Source organism: Oncorhynchus clarkii, chromosome 16 (assembly GCF_045791955.1).
Source record: "Oncorhynchus clarkii lewisi isolate Uvic-CL-2024 chromosome 16, UVic_Ocla_1.0, whole genome shotgun sequence".
Lineage (NCBI taxonomy): Eukaryota > Metazoa > Chordata > Actinopteri > Salmoniformes > Salmonidae > Oncorhynchus > Oncorhynchus clarkii.
Window position 1 is genome coordinate 45,239,941 of NC_092162.1, and position 16,859 is coordinate 45,256,799.

At 44.2% G+C, this 16,859-nt stretch overlaps 1 protein-coding gene across 1 annotated transcript in view; it reads left to right on the plus strand.

The window, feature by feature from the left end:
* Nucleotides 1–16,859, plus strand: part of LOC139367326 (uncharacterized) — a 96,749-nt gene that overhangs the window by 16,900 nt on the left and 62,990 nt on the right. Inside the window, exons 4-13 of the mRNA XM_071105539.1 lie at nucleotides 4,168–4,287; nucleotides 5,277–5,450; nucleotides 7,284–7,458; nucleotides 7,617–7,693; nucleotides 8,784–8,951; nucleotides 10,046–10,679; nucleotides 10,826–11,384; nucleotides 11,490–11,553; nucleotides 11,700–12,110; nucleotides 15,948–16,052. Of these exons, the coding sequence (XP_070961640.1) occupies nucleotides 4,168–4,287; nucleotides 5,277–5,450; nucleotides 7,284–7,458; nucleotides 7,617–7,693; nucleotides 8,784–8,951; nucleotides 10,046–10,679; nucleotides 10,826–11,384; nucleotides 11,490–11,553; nucleotides 11,700–12,110; nucleotides 15,948–16,052 (2,487 nt within the window). The remainder of the gene's footprint in view (nucleotides 1–4,167; nucleotides 4,288–5,276; nucleotides 5,451–7,283; nucleotides 7,459–7,616; nucleotides 7,694–8,783; nucleotides 8,952–10,045; nucleotides 10,680–10,825; nucleotides 11,385–11,489; nucleotides 11,554–11,699; nucleotides 12,111–15,947; nucleotides 16,053–16,859) is intronic.

The window sequence follows — 16,859 nt, forward strand, 5'->3', positions numbered from 1 at the left end:
GGGCCTCGGGGGAGGACGGGCCTCGGGGGAGGACGGGCAGTAGACAGCTACCTAACGTCTCTATGGGTTGTTGTGGTGCATCCAGTCATTAGACAGAGACACAACATTATCATAATTCATTTGGGAACTACAGTACATACCACTCTCTTCTAGGAACTATTTGTACGTATGTCTAGTTGCATCAAACTGTATGTGTCTCTCTTATCTGCCCTTTACGTTGCATAGGATGACTCAATTTCAGGAAAGACTCAAGGACAGCTGAATTCTTTACTATCCCCAGTAAAGAATGGAGTGATCTCCATGAATTCTAAATTACTAACATAAAAACTGTTGTATTATTTACATTATTTTCCATTTGGTATATGTTGGCCTGTAGTGATGTTAGCCTGTGGTGATGTTAGCCTGTAGTGATGTTATCCTGTGGTGATGTTGGCCTGTAGTGATGTTAGCCTGTAGTGATGTTAGCCTGTAGTGATGTTAGCCTGTGGTGATGTTGGCCTGTAGTGATGTTAGCCTGTAGTGATGTTAGCCTGTAGTGATGTTAGCCTGTGGTGATGTTAGCCTGTAGTGATGTTGGCCTGTAGTGATGTTAGCCTGTAGTGATGTTAGCCTGTGGTGATGTTAGCCTGTGGTGATGTTAGCCTGTAGTGATGTTAGCCTGTGGTGATGTTAGCCTGTAGTGATGTTGGCCTGTGGTGATGTTGGCCTGTGGTGATGTTGGCCTTTGGTGATGTTGGCCAGTGGTGATGTTGGCCTGTAGTGATGTTGGCCTGTAGTGATGTTGGCCTGTAGTGATGTTAGCCTGTGGTGATGTTAGCCTGTGGTGATGTTAGCCTGTGGTGATGTTAGCCTGTAGTGATGTTAGCCTGTAGTGATGTTAGCCTGTGGTGATGTTAGCCTGTAGTGATGTTAGCCTGTAGTGATGTTGGCCTGTAGTGATGTTGGCCTGTAGTGATGTTGGCCTGTAGTGATGTTAGCCTGTGGTGATGTTAGCCTGTGGTGATGTTGGCCTGTAGTGATGTTGGCCTGTAGTGATGTTGGCCTGTAGTGATGTTGGCCTGTAGTGATGTTGGCCTTTGGTGATGTTGGCCAGTGGTGATGTTGGCCTGTAGTGATGTTGGTCAGTAGTGATGTTGGTCAGTAGGGATGTTGGCATATAGTGATGTTGGCCTGTAGTGATGTTGGCCTTTGGTGATGTTGGCCAGTGGTGATGTTGGCCTGTAGTGATGTTGGCCAGTGGTGATGTTGGCCTGTAGTGATGTTGGCCTGTAGTGATGTTGGCCAGTAGTGATGTTGGCCTGTAGTGATGTTGGCCTGTAGTGATGTTGGCCTGTAGAGATGTTGGCCTGTGGGGATGTTGGCCTGTGGGGATGTTGGCCTGTAGGGATGTTGGCCTGTAGTGATGTTGGCCTTTGGTGATGTTGGCCAGTGGTGATGTTGGCCTGTAGTGATGTTGGCCAGTGGTGATGTTGGCCTGTAGTGATGTTGGCCTGTAGTGATGTTGGCCAGTAGTGATGTTGGCCTGTAGTGATGTTGGCCTGTAGTGATGTTGGCCTGTAGAGATGTTGGCCTGTGGGGATGTTGGCCTGTGGGGATGTTGGCCTGTAGGGATGTTGGCCTGTAGTGATGTTGGCATATAGTGATGTTGGCCTGTAGTGATGTTGGTGATGTTGGCCTGTGGGGATGTTGGCCTGTAGTGATATTGGCTTGTAGTGATGTTGGCCTGTAGTGATGTTGGCCTGTAGTGATGTTGGCCTGTAGTGATGTTGGCCTGTGGTGATGTTGGCCTGTAGTGATGTTGGCTAGTCAGTTTTGCCCACTGTGGGTTTGATCATGACAATTTCTGACTCCTGTTCTGTCTTTGACTGACAGCTGTGTCTTGGTGTTGATAAGAAGCTCTGCTTAATTACCCCTCTACTCCTAAAACTCCTCCTATCTCTCTCACTCTTTCTCCCTCTCTCTCCCTCTCTCCCCTGGCCCATGGGATCAGTGGGGGGCCTGAGGGGAGACGCATGGAGGAATATGTCAATAATCCCAGCTATCTCCTGCTGACATGTCATATATATCTCAGAGGAAGGCATTGGTAATGAGTCTTAGCCCCACACACACACACACACACAAACACACATTTCCTACTTCCTCAGTATTAGCATTAATGAGTCTACTCTGTCCTGAGGGGAGGAGAATAATTCTACACACGTCAGAGGCCATCAGGAGATTTTCTATCAGATGTTTAATTAGAGACAGAGCCTCATCTTCTGTTGCTGATTGGGACGTATTACCTCGCTCTAACAGGGTATGAAGAGGAGAGGCAGGCAGTGTTGTGTGTCTGTGTCATTGTAGTGTGGAGTGCTGTGCCCTCCCTGATGGTGAGACAGCAGTGCATTAATCATATGTTTTATGGAGTAACTGGGTTTGACTCCCTCCTACTGGCCCCACTCTGCTATGATACAGTATGTGCTCCTCCAGGAGAAGGAGAAGGACAGGAATTTGACCGTAGCTTGTTGTTTGGAGGGGATTCATTTCAGACTGAGGCCTGATTAGGGTTTCTTTTGGAAGGTTTACAAGCAAGTTTCACCCATGCTGACATGTAACAAGTAAGTAATTGATTTAACCCCTTACAGTCGTGGGAATTGGCATATATGGATAGGGCTATATTGAAATGTTTCTTACAGAAGAAATATGGAAAGCATATGCATAACCATGGTAGCTATTAAACCTAGGGTATAACGCCATGACATCTTGTAGCTCCACATCTAACATAGTGATCATAAATGTTGGCACTGTATATTACACAGGTTTTATGATATGGAAATGTGAAATGCACATTTGGACTCACGGGTGTTTGGCTTGCTTGTATGACATCAAAAGCAGTATTTATTATAATCCTCTTAATTTACAGCATTTCCCTCAGTCAGATTTAAAAAGATCTAAAGTTGCCCAATTAGCGGGAGGGACGGGGTCAACTTCTTGTCATGTGCGATGCTCAAGTTCAGAAAGGCTGTCAGTCAAAACCCATACAGAGCTGTGAAGCACAGAGCCTGAGCTCTGAGGTCATTTATATCATGTTACTGTAAGGCCACTGTGTTCCAATTTAGGCACTTATCAGTGTCCAAATCTGCAATTTTCAACCAGGTACAAGTGCAAAAGGCTACTAATCAACCTACAGATATTGGATCTTAATTTGACTAGTTTTGTTGCAGCAATATACTTTTTTTGCTGCAACAAGTTTAGTCCATTCACACTTTTCTGCTGATGTAATGGCGCTTGATCAGTGGTTAGGCAATTAGCTGGCCAAAATTAGGCTACATGAAAAGTGCAGTACTGTTAATATAGTGTTATTGCGGGTTTTCACTGAATTTCTGTTAATCCTGTGGTGCAGGAAAATTCTCAGCAACAACAGAGTGATCAAATTATGATCTGACATCTGTATCTTCCTTTCATCTCTAAGAAAGAATATGAAGTGCTGTAGACTACAGTGCCTTCAGAAACTATTCATATCCCTTGACATATTCCACATTTTGTTGTGTTACAGCCTGAATTCAAAATGGATTAATACCATTTTTTCTCTCACCTGTCTACACACAATAACCCACAATGACAAGTGAAAACAGGTTTTTAGACATTTTTACACATTTATTGAAAATTAAATACAAAAATATCTAATTTACATAATTATTCACACCCCTGTGTCAATACATGTTAGAATCACCTTCGTCAGCGATTACAGCTGAGTCTTTCTGGGTAAGTCTCTAATAGCTTTGCGCACCTGGATTGTACAATATTTGCAGTTTATTATTTTTTGAATTCATCTTCTTCTATTTGTAGTGACTAGGTGTATTGATACACCATCCAAAGTGTAATTAATAACTTCACCATGCTCCAAAGGGATATTCAATATCGACTGAGCTAACAGATAATTGTATGTGTGGGGAACAGATATGAGGTAGTCATTCAAAAATCATGTTAAACACTATTATTGCACACAGAATGAGTCCTTGCAACGTATTATGTGACTGTACATATCCTAATTGCACATCGTATATACAATATCAGTTTCAATACTTTTTGTTGCATTTCATGAGGGGTATGCTAATGCATTCTGTTCTAACAGTGGACTGTGGAGACAGATTGGGATGTGTAACCTTCTCTTGGCTCACTCTCCAGGCACGACCAGACTGCCCCATGATGGGGAGATCTCAGGGGTGGACTACAACTTTGTCTCCATAGAAGAGTTCTTCTCTTTGGAGGAGTCAGGAGCTCTTCTGGAGAGCGGCAAGTTCAAAGGTGAGGAGAGGAGAGCTATTTATTCGCTAAGTCGTCTCCCTCTGACTTCAACTGCATTTAATTTCATAGACATTCTTTCATGATCAACACACTGTAGGTAGCATATTGTATATTGCAGATAGAGGACGCTAGTCTATCTAAAGGGGTAGCGGGTTAACCCACAAACCAGTCCACACAGTCCCTTACCAGGCAGGCACATGGCTGATGAGTATCATTAATATAGTGGGATATAAGAACATTTTCTCAGAGGAAGCCTTATTACATCCATGTAGTTAATGAACAGGTCTCAGTCGCTCCAACCTGCACAACCCACCCCAGTCAGGGGAGGGTTAAAGTTGGACCGCCTCCTCTGATTAAAGAAGCAACCCCGGATTAGCATGCATAATTCATATAAGTTTAAGGGGCACAATAAATGCCATCTTCACTTTGCCTCACATGTGACATTGATGGCGGTACGGCTCCTGCAAAGCAGCCTGGAGAATCAGCGGGTCTGCGGTACTGTTACACTATGGTGGGATAACCTTGACGAGTACATCAGCAACCTAATGTTTCTCTGTGCTGGAGCTGGAGAAATAGATTGAAGTCATTTGATTTGTATGGTAGCTGCCACAACAGAAGGATATAATTGAAGAAGGTAAAAGTATACTGTACTGTACTGATCCCTAGGTTGGATGGTAAATCTATGTGATGCATGCGTTGCACTGGAACACTGCTGTCATCATATTTAGGATGTACTGTATTTTCTATATTTCATATAATGATAGCCATTTCAACTGTGTGTTTGGGATCTCCATCTCTAGATTACATCGCTTTACCTCTTATCCTTTTTATCCTTTTCACAATCTCATTTGTTTTATTTATTTATGTATTTTTATTCTTGCCCCCAAAGACCAAAAGCCAAAAGTACCAATATGCTTCTATCAATACAATGCTTCTAACAATTACCTCACTTTATACGTCACTCTCTCTCCCATCCTGTTTTCTCCCAGGGAACTACTACGGCACCCCCCGGCCAGTACACATTGGTCCAGAGAGTCCTCCCATCACCTACCAGGAACACCGCAACCTGCTCCGGAACTTCCGAACACGCAGCAAGTCGCTTAGCAACCTGGAGAAAGCAGCCGAGGAGGGGGAGAACAGCGAGCAAGATTCTGGCCTGTCAGGCAGGTTTACCAAAGACAGACTGTCCCGTAAGGCTATATGGGTGACCAATCTACTACAGTCATATAGTGGTAATAAGTAGTAGTTGTATTAGTAGTAATTATAATAGTAGTATTAGTAGTAGTAGTATTAACAGTTGTGGCAGTAAATCATGTTTAATTCAAAACATGTTTTGTGATTTTAAGTTGCCAAAATGTGTGATTTGTTTTCCTCCATTTTATCTAGCTAAGTATGGTGGCCAACAGCTACCGCAAACTGTATAGACTGCCTTGTCCCTCTGTACCTCCGAGTTTTTGATGGCCAAATTAATCAATGATGGGCATGATTAGTATGCTTCTAGCTCTTTGTGGGTCTGGGGCTGCATCGATCGCTGGACCTGCTCCAGAGGAGGGCCTAGCTAACCACGGGCAGGCTAGGCTGTGTGGCAGGCAGAGAGCAGGGAGTTGTCCATGGTCCTGACCTGTGCTGCTGAGTCATCTATCGCCAGGTCGGGTGGTGCTGAACAGAGCGCTTGCTGGGCTGGCTCTGACTGCAGCTCTGGGTGTGCAGCAGGCTACATCCTCCCACGCCTAGTACGTTCTAAAGGACAGGAGGGTCGGGAAAAGCTGTTTACATATAGTTTTGAAGTTGTATTAGTCGTATGTACGGGATACGCATGGTTTACATTATCCAACTAAATGCTTATATGCAAGTTCCTTCTCGACAATGCAACAACAATAAGAAATAGTAAAAAATAAGAATATGAACATAAAGTAAATGACAGTAGAATATAATCAACGTTTGAGCATAATTAAAGTACTGGAAGGCACAATTTATAGTACAATATTTACATGTGTTTTGGGGAAGGGGGGAAGGGGGGCATGGGGGGTAGTGTATAAACTGAGCCGTACAATAAGATTCTGATAGCAGCAGTTGTGACGTGTGTGTAGTATGAATGCATATATACCTGTGTGTGTGTGTGTGTGTGTGTGTGTGTCTCCGTGGGTGTGTGCATGATTGAGTGCATGTGTGCTAAGGTGTGGAGAATCAGAGCAGGTGGTCAGTCCAGTTCAAGTGTTCAGCAGTCTGATAGCTTGTAGATAGAAACTGTCTCTGAGCCTGTTGGTATCAGATCTCATGCTCAGATACCGCCTGCCCAACAGTAAGGGAGAGAACAGCTAATGTGTGGGGTCCTTCATGATGCTGTGTGCCTTCCTCAGGCACTGTTTTAAGGGGATGTTTTGGATGGGTGGGAGCATGGTCCCAGTCATGTTCTGGGCCATCTTCACCACGTGCTGGAGGGCCTTGCTGCCATGGATGGAGCAATTCCCGTACCTGGCCATGATGCAACCGGTCAGAACGCTCTCGATGGTGCAACGGTAGTATTTGGAGAGGACCCAGGGCGACATGCCGAATTTGAACAGGGAGTACAGCAGAGGACTGAGGACATACTCCTGGGGGGCCCCCTGTGTTAAGAACCAGTGTGGAGAAGGTGTTGTTCCCAATCCTCACAGCCTGTGGTCTGCCCATCAGGAAGTCCAGTTGCAGTGGGGGGTGACCAGACCCAGGGCTCTGAGCTTGGTGTCGAGGTTGGAGGGAACCATAGTGTTACTGAACTGTCGCCTTGCCTTTTGCGATTTTTGAAACGCTTAACTCAATGGATCTAGATCTGTACATGTGGATTTAAAGCTGTAAACGACATTCAGTGTAGCCAATGTCCATGATTTCAGAGAGTAAGTTATTCAACGGTTCTATTTTCACTGAGTGTAGGCTATCTGAGAACTTCTATTGTAAGATGTGTCAAACACAAGTTTTCAGTGACATCATTTTCACTGTCCTCTTTATTGACGCTCCAGGTGGATTAGTGGGTATCAGCAATGCACATCCCGTCTCCTTGTCCAGAGGGTCCATTGGAGGGGATGGCAGTGCCATGGAGAATGGCCATGGCAGCACCCGTGCCAGGGTGCGAGCAGTGATGCCTAAAAACTGGGAGGTGGCCTACAGCGACTCAGGACAGCCTTTCTACATAGAGTGAGTGACTATTCTATATGGATAGACGCTCTCTTTGACTGGTCCGGGATCAGTTTCCTCTAAATCTTGAATGTGTTGACTTGTAAATACTGTTATATAGCATTACCATGGTGATTGATTGGTGACTTTGAGGTGGCCTGTCTGTCACTCTCTTTCAGCCATAACTCCAAGATGGCCAGCTGGGAGGAGCCTTGTGCACAGAGCAGTAGAGAGACAACGCTTGACAAAAATACATGTGAGCTCTCTCCCAGGGAAATACTGCTGGAGCGTTTAACTCAGGGTTTCCCCAACTCGGTCCTCGGGACCCCAAGGGGGGCACATTTTGGGTTTTGCCATAGGACTACACAGCTGATTCAAATAATCAACTAGTCATCAAGCTTTGATGATTTGAATCAGCTGTGTAGTGTTAGGGCAAAAACCAACATGTGCACACCTTGGGGTCCCGAGGACCGAGTTTGAGAAATTATGGTTTAACCGTTGCACTGCCTAATAATGCTGTCTGTACATTGATTAGACTAGGTAGGATCATAGGACCATAGGCACAGTGGGCTTGTTAATAGAGTCAAATGAAATGAAATGAGCTTTTAGTAGAATTTAGATACTGTGTAGTGATTAAGCCCTAACCCGATAACAGCAAGCCAGAACCTGGAACTAATGGCAGGGAGCCATTTTGCTAGCTGCTATGTCTGACAGAGGCCATGTGTTGGGCATGACACTGACAACCTACTATCATAATTATGTTATGTGATTCACTGATAACACAATAATACATCAACATTTGACCATTCTAGCTGATTATAGCAGTGAGAAATCCCATCTGCCATAATATCACGAGTAAAGCTGGTCGGAATCTGTTGAGTGGGTTGCAGTTTACTGTTGTAACCAGCAGGGGGCAATACATATCAGCCAGAGAGTTTGTTTCCTTTCAAGGAGCTTGAATCTTCTTTGTGGGACATTATGACAGGCCGGAAAAAAAACACTTTGCCTGCATGTCTATTTATTCCTAAACGTTTTGCACTAAGTGCCATCTGGCCACGAGTTTTCAGTGTTGTGCATCTCTCAACTCAGCTCTAAAGTGGCACATTCTAAGCAGTTTACCCATTCACACACACAGGGTGCAACCTCTCTCTGTCTCTCTCTCTCTCTGTTGTTCTCTCAACCTCTTCATAGTGACCTTTATTTCCTCTTTACCTTCCAATTGCACAAATCCTCTCTGTCTTTCTCCCTCCCTGTTGTAAGCCTCTCTCTCTGTGTTTCTTTGCCCTTCTCGCTCTTTTCTATATCTCCCCCCCCTCTCTTTCCATCCCTCCATTGCTCTTTCTCAGTACCAGGGTTCACAGACGAGCCAGGGGAGCTGAGGGGTTTCTCTATCCACACACGCTTCTCTAAAGGTCCCAGGGGGTTTGGTTTCAACATTGTGGGGGGCAGCAGAGCCAGGGAGTTCCTTCAGGTCTACAGTGTCACGCCAGGGGGACCTGGAGCTCTCAACACAGGTAGGAGAGGAGGAAGAAGGGAGGGGAGGGACAGGACAATATACAGAGATGATTGTCATTTATGCAAAGTTGTACAGTTGTGAATGGATTGAGAATGTGATTTGAAACAGCAAAAATGCATTTAAAATTTTATTTGATAGTAGAAATCAGACTTTTCTAGGGATATGTTAGATTCAGCTACCCTAGGGTATCATAACTGGGCCAATGTTGATATCATGTTCCTCGTAAATGCCCTCCCAGGCCCAACTAATACTGTGCCCCTGCCCAGTCATGTGAAATCCATAGATTAGGGCCTAATGAATTTATTTCAGTTGACTGATTTCCTTATATGAACTGCAACTCTGTCAAATTGTATTTATTTTATTTCGCTACACTCACAATAACATCCGCTAACCATGTGACCAATGTGGTTTGATTTGATTTGATTTGAAATCTTAGAAATAGTTTTTGTTCTGTATATATAGATTTCTCTCTCTCTCCTCTCCCTCAATCTCTCTTTCTGTCATTCTCTCTCTCTCCTGACTGGAGCTGGATTATAGTAGTGGGATTTTTCTGTGATCTCTCACAGAGAGTACATCTCAATCAATCCCTAGTCCTAATGGTTTGCATGCCATAATCTGTCACCCAATGCATCAATCAACACACGCACAGTACCAGTCAAAAGTTTAGACACTCATTCCAGGGTTTTTCTTTATTTTTACTGTTTTCTGCATTGTAGAATAATAGTGAATAATAGTGACTTGATGACAGCTTTACACACTCTTGGCATTCTCTCAACCAGTAGTATTATGTAGTGTTATGTAGTATTATGTATATTATATTATGTATTTTATTTGTCTTTTTGTTTCCTGTTTGGAGCCCAGGAAGCAAGACAGCAGCTAATTGGGGATCCCAATAAAATCTGAAATACTACTACACACACCCAAAAACACATTATACAAAGATAGTATACCATTTATGAACTACAGTACATTGTTGTGTCCCTTCAAATTATTTGTAAAGTACAGTACAGAGTGTAGGTTTGAAATGTATACTAATGCAATGGGATAACTTCACCAGACCTCCCTCTCAACCTCTCCTATCTGTCCATACAGCAGATATCCTGGTTTACATCAACGGCGTCTGTGTCCTGGGAACGTCCCACAAAGAAGTGGTAGAGATGCTGAAGGCAGTTCCTGTGGGCCACAGTGTGGACATGGTCCTCCGGAGGGGATACCCCATGCTCTACAACCCCGACGGCTGCCCCAAGCAGCCCTATCCTGGGTTCACCGACATCTGTGACCCCTTCCTCCCACCCACCACCACCCAGCCCCAGCCCTCACACCAGCGCCTCCCCCTCCTCCGCCCATCCACAGCCCCAACCCAGACCCAGTATCATAATCTCAACGGGGTCCTTTCTCACCACGATGAGGTGGGTTATATGGGTCCAGGAGTGAGGCCAGGACTGGATGCCAATGGGAATGCCACCTCCCAACCACCATCCTCTTACAGACACTCCAGCGGTCATCTTGCTCACTCCGCTGACCCACCCTCGTACAGACGATCCAGTCGCTACCTATCTGACTCCACTTCCCCTACACCACCCTCATACAGACAATCCAGTGGTAGCATCACTCCCACCACCCCCCCGGTCCGCCCGCCCCGCTCACTGAGGGGCCTCGCCCGCCTGCAGGCCACTGACAACTGCCAGAGTGACAGCGAAGTGGTCTCAGCCATCGGCTCACACAGGTATGGTAGAACACGCATATACACACACACACACACTGATATATACACACACACACACACACACACACACAAACAATGTCATTTAGAGGTAATTTACTCTCATGGAGAACCCTGACTATCTTTCTTTGTCTTTTCATTCTCTGCAGGGCATTCATGATCCGTAACCACAACAATAACTCCCTCTCTACCCCCCCTCAGCCCCTGCGTTACAGAACCTCTAAGAGTGACCTGTCTGAGAGCGCCCTGTCCACCTCCTCCACCCTCCCTGTGTCCAGACTGCCCATGCCCCAGTCAGAGACACCCCGTCTCTTGTCCTCCCCTGGTGGAGGGGCGTACTCCCGCCTCATCAGGCCCCAGGCCTCCCTGCTGAGACCCCCTCCCACCCCTGACAGCCCCCACCTCAGCTTCAATGGCTTCCATGGTAATACAAGCGGCAGCGGCAGCCCCATAAGCATCTCGTCTCCCGGGGCGATGAGTCTGGGCAGTGGCTTTGGGGTTGGAAGTGGAGGGGAGCTGGTGCCAGTGGCGCTGGCTCAGTGTGAGGGTGGAGGGGGAATGGGTTTCAGTGTGACGGCCGGGGGACAGGGGGGCAGGCTGGCCCTTGTCAAGAGGGTCTGGGACAGGAAGCAGTGCTCCTCCCTACAGCCAGGGGATGCCATCATGAAGATCAACGGAGCAGATGTCCAGAGTCTTAGCTTTGCACAGGTACTGAGGAGGGAAAATAGCAGAGAAAGAAGATAAGGATAGAGATGGAGAATAAGTATAGGGACATTTAGATCAGAGATAATAAAGTGATGCTTTTCCATCCAGGTACAACAGGTTCTCCAGGAACACACCAAACAAGGAGAAGTGGTCTTATTGGTTCACAGAAGAGGTAAGAATATGAGCTAGTTTCCTGCAAAATTGTTCTCAAGAGTTTATTTTATTTATGACTATATTCTCAGCACAAGTAATGAATAGAGACTCAAAACATTTCTCAAGAATTCCTTTGTCTTTAGTGATGTTATTTATCTTCTTCAGGTTCACACCGTTCTTCCATGTCCCCCAACTCTATGCAAAGAGTCCCCTCACCACTCCTCTGCCCCCATCCTCCACCCGTGACATCTGACTACAATCCTTCACCCCCTGCGGACGTCCTGATCCTACCCCGTCCGTCCTCCACCCCTCCTCCCCCGGCCATGGTGCGCTCCTCTCTGGTCCAGAGCACCAGTTTCCTGGAGTCAGTCCCAGTCACTCTCACCATGGAGCCCAAAGACTGGCTGAATGAGGGCATGGAGGATGAGGGGGACAGGGAGGTGGTGATCCCAGGACCAGGGCAGGAGGGAGGGGGACGGAACCGTGTGCCCCGGGGATTTGATGTGGAGCTGAGGAGGAAGCCAGGAGAGGGGTTCGGATTTGTCATCGCTTCAGAGGATGTAGGGAACAGGAAAGGTGAGAACTGATTGATTTGTAGCAGAACACTTGCCACGTTGCGTCTTCTAATTGGTTGGATTGATGACTTTCACTTCTCCCAATTTCCCGCCTCTCTTGAATGGTTAGGTATTGTAATGGAGTTACTGCATAAAATAGGAAGCATACCTTTTCAGACCAAATCCCTTATCGTGTCCCTTAATAAATGTCGTCACCCAGTGAAAAGATGGCCTTCAGCTTGAAGAGAAAAGCTTCCCAATTGGCCATACTGTTCTGTAGGATGTTGAATATATTATGATGGCTGCATGACAGTCACTGAGTCATGATGTTGAGTCATAGGTCTCTGTCACGTAAAGACAGACCTCCCCACCCCCAGTAGTCCCATGATGACATCATCTTGCTCGTTATGTATTTAGTGTTTTGAACAGCACTACATATACTATGGAGTCAGAAAACACAGTAACAGTCCGATGACAGCTTCCTTCCTTGTGTGTGTGCACGTGTTTGTGCGTGCATCCTTGTCTGTATCAAGGTGCTATATTGTTGTTATAGGGTGTAATATTTTGTGTGCTGGTGCCCAAGTGTGCAAGTGCATTTTATGAATATTTGTTTGTTTGTGTGTGTGTGTGTGTGTGTGTGTGTGTGTGTGTGTGTGTGTGTGTGTGTGTGTGGGGGGGGGTATCTCATGTGAACTCGCTGCACCTCATGAAAATCACTGGAATCGGTAGTGAGATTATCCAGCGTGAAGCCCCATGCCACAGGACTATTAGGACCTAAGCCACACAGGGTTTTATATGTGTCAGTGCTCTTATCTAAATCAGCCGGTCAGCTCCATTTAGTTAACAGCATAACCTTCTGATGATAACACACTGCTTTACACTCATAGTCTTAATGCTACTGTAACCCTACACAGTACACTGCATCTCTATCACATTTAGTTAACAGCACAGAGATTCTTGAAAGTTAGAACAATTCTTGTCCGGTAGGAACATTTTTTATTTTTTATTTATTTTGTTGCATTATTTAAGCTTACAAATTCTATTTAGGGGAATTTGCTTTTGGAATTTTCTAAATTTTTTCTATATTCTGCATTTCCACATTGGCTCTATACCTGTAAATACCCTTATCCGGAGAAAGGGATCCCAATTTCAAACCCTCCAAAAAAGTGTTTAAAATTCAACAACTGGCAATAATGAATATTAACTGAAAAGGGATATTTGTAGTTTCTTGCAATAGCCCTCTCTAACTTTAAATAATATTTCTCTCAAAACTGTGATTTCTAAAAAATGTGTCGTGGGATTTGGCCAACTCAGTCAGATTTGTCTAAAATCCTAAATGAATCAGGACACCATAAGGACCCCTTCTTCTTGTCTTCATTACATCTAGTGCAGCAAGACCACTCATGGTCTGGAAAGTTCTCTACTTTTGATAGATTTAAAACAAACAATATTGAAGTCACCATGGTCACAACCATAAACTGTCAACTCCATCTGCCTGATAGATTAAGATAGGATATGGATTTTGTTTCAAATATGTTTATTTTAATTAGGTTTTAGAGACATGAAGAAACTGATGAAAAATACAATTGCTACTTTATATACCACTTGAATGAAGAAGACAAACTCCGTAAAACATCAACTCCGTCAGATTGCTGAAAGCTTTGATAGAATGGTGATGTTTTAATTGGGGATTAAAACATAATTTCTATATTTTACAAATGTTTATTTTGAACTTTTATTTTTTAGAGGCAAAAATATGTCTGTTTTAAGTATTTGTTGTCAACTCCGTCAGTGGCTTGTCAACTCCGTCACTGATTGCTAACTCCCTTAAGATAATTTTGTTGTTGTTGTCAATATTCAGAAAAAAATATTTGAATCACTCTTCTGCAACGTATGCTTAAACTATTGACGTGTTTGATGGGCTACATCTTTATAAATGTTGTTTTATGTTCTGAATCTAGAAAACATGCCAAAATGCTAATGAAAAATTGCCCTGGAACATTATGTAGCACTATAAAATAAAAACAAAAAGAAGTTTGAAGATTTGTATTGCATATTTGAATAATCTATTGTGAGAATGAAACCATAAAGGCCTTTAACCCTTTGAGGCGTACGAACACACGGGTGTGATCGTTTTACAGTGGTCCCTGCAGCGTACCCTCAAACCGATGTGATTAGAACACTTCATTAGAATTTTTTTTTTTAACAAACAGTCTTTACAACGCATTGTCCTCAATGTGAGAAGTTTATTTCTGGATGCATTGTTCAGACAGTCACAGAAGTAGCAATGACATCATTTGAGGGCCGCCGACGGTTAACTTTCCTGTTGGGTAACAATCACATTTTGGAACAATGAGCGCATTCTTACATCACGTTCACACAAAAAAAAACTTGCGCTGGTGTAACCGTTAGAGATATTTGGAACGGGTGAAAAGGTTAAACACTTGTTGGGCAATAAATGTCAAAATGAAATGCCCTTTATCTTGTCTGACGGAGTTGACATAAATCTAGTTGTTTGGATTTTCGGAAAATATGAAATCATTAGTAGGTTGTTCCCTTTACATGATGTGATAGCTGATACTTTGGTCTATCAAAATATGTATTTCAAATGTTGTTAATATTAAGAAAAATATTTGTGAGAAGAAAAAAAAGTAGATTGTCTCATCAATGAAGCTAGTTTGTGTAATCATTATGGCTGTGAAGGGGAAAACATCCCACCTGATTAGCTATTAGCTAGAGGGCACTAATTATATAGCGTAAAACTTCAGTTAAATGGCGAGTCTCAAATAGCCACCTGTCCCTTTTAATAGCCAGGCAACAGCACACATTTCAGCAAATAAACGGCCGTTTCAAATAAACACCAGGTGTAAATGAAATGTTTACAAGGTTACCATGAATTGTTTACAAGGTTTGCTGTTTGCTTTGTTCCATAAAATAATTCAGTAATGACTCGTAGAAATGATGGCAATCATCGTTTTTTATCGGCAGTAAGAAACCGCTAACAGCTGAGAACTGCTGCTAGCTAACTTGCAAGCACAACAAATCAACAACTTAGGGAGTAGGGACTCCCAGAAATCAACAGAAAATTCACAGTCAACAGCTAATTATTAGAATCAGGTGCGCTAGATGAGGATAGGTGTGAAAACCTACAGGACGGTAGCTCTCCAGGAACAGGGTTGGAGAGCCCTGGTGTAAATGATAACACGGTATACTATCCATTCCATGTGATTAATTATCTCACTGCTCTCTCCTCTCTCCTCTCTTTGTATTTGCCCCTCTGACCATTCAACTCTAATGCAGTTCAGTTTTCTTTACGGGCTAAGCTACCATACATGAATGTTGTCGTAGCAGGATTAAGGTTGTAGGTCTTTCGTTTTCTCGCCACGACAGGACAAAGGCTGTCTCTCGCTCCATTATCTTCTCTCTCACCCACTTTTCACCCCTGTCTTATCTCAAGAACTATTCTCTCCCTCTCCATCCCTCCCTCTCTCTTTCTGTATCTCGCTCCTCCCATAATCTATTCATTTCTATATACCTCACCTCACTCTCCTTCTCGTGAGCACCCGCCCCCTCTATCGCTTTCCACACCCATTCGCTCTGCAGTAAAAGGGTTCAGTCGGGTTTCTCTAAAGATTAAAACTCTCTCTCTCTCCTCTCTCTCTCTCTCTCTCTCTCTCTCTCTCTCTCTCTCTCTCTCTCTCTCTCTCTCTCTCTCTCTCTCTCTCCCTTCCGCCCTCTCTCTGACTTCAGTGAGACTCTACGCTGAACCTTTCCTCAGCGGCGCAACACCAGGGATATGTTTTAGTTGATTGTTTCCTATTGATCTCACTCCCAGGCATTTGGATCTAAGCATCTCCAGGCTGTTTTAAAGGAATTCAGGATTTTCTTTACGCTACTTATGCTATTCAAAGAGTCATGTTGGAAAGACTACAGTCTGCTTTGAAAACTGTCAAGGACTCCAAACGTAATTATGTTGCGTAGTTTACGTTTAATGCACTTAGCTTTGGATAGTGGTGGTATTTATATGCACGTGTTTTGGCTTTCTGGTTTCTGGTTGAATGCTGTCTGTCAAAGTTTGATGCTTTGACAGTGTGTGTGTGTGTGTGTGTGTGTGTGTGTGTGTGTGTGTGTGTGTGTGTGTGAGAGAGAATTTTGTTTCATTTAAATTAACATTACAGATATGCACCAGATGCTGTCAATTAGTTCAACAGCTGCGATATGTTTCTCGTCCTTTGTTTCCTCGGGCACCATTGGCGTTTGAGACATTCATGGTAATACTGTAAGCAGTAGCTTGAGGATGTAATCCTACAAGTGGTTATGTTACTGGTAAAATAATCAGTAGTAGTAACATTAGTAATTGCAACAGTAGTGGTAGTGTTAGCAGTTTAACAGTGGCAGCTTAGGTAGCAGCCAGCAGGTATGTTAGTACAGTAGTAATGGCAGTAGCAGGTTTCATAGTAACATCTGTTGACGTAGCTGCGTAGCAATCATGCTAGTTATCAGTTGTGCTAATAGCATTAGCAAGCATGTAACGTGCCCACTGCCTCTCCTGGCTTTAACACATTTCCTCTATATGCGGCCTGCGGTGCTGGAGGGATCTCTGCACTGCCTGATTGCCTGATGCATGGGAGCTGTAGAGGTACTGTTATCAGTACTGAGCGGTGATCAATGCAGCGCGTCACAGTCACAGTCAGCCTGCTCTGCTACTGGGCATACTTTACTGCAGTGGGATTACCCCTGACAGACAGGAGAACAAGGAGAGCCAGAGGAA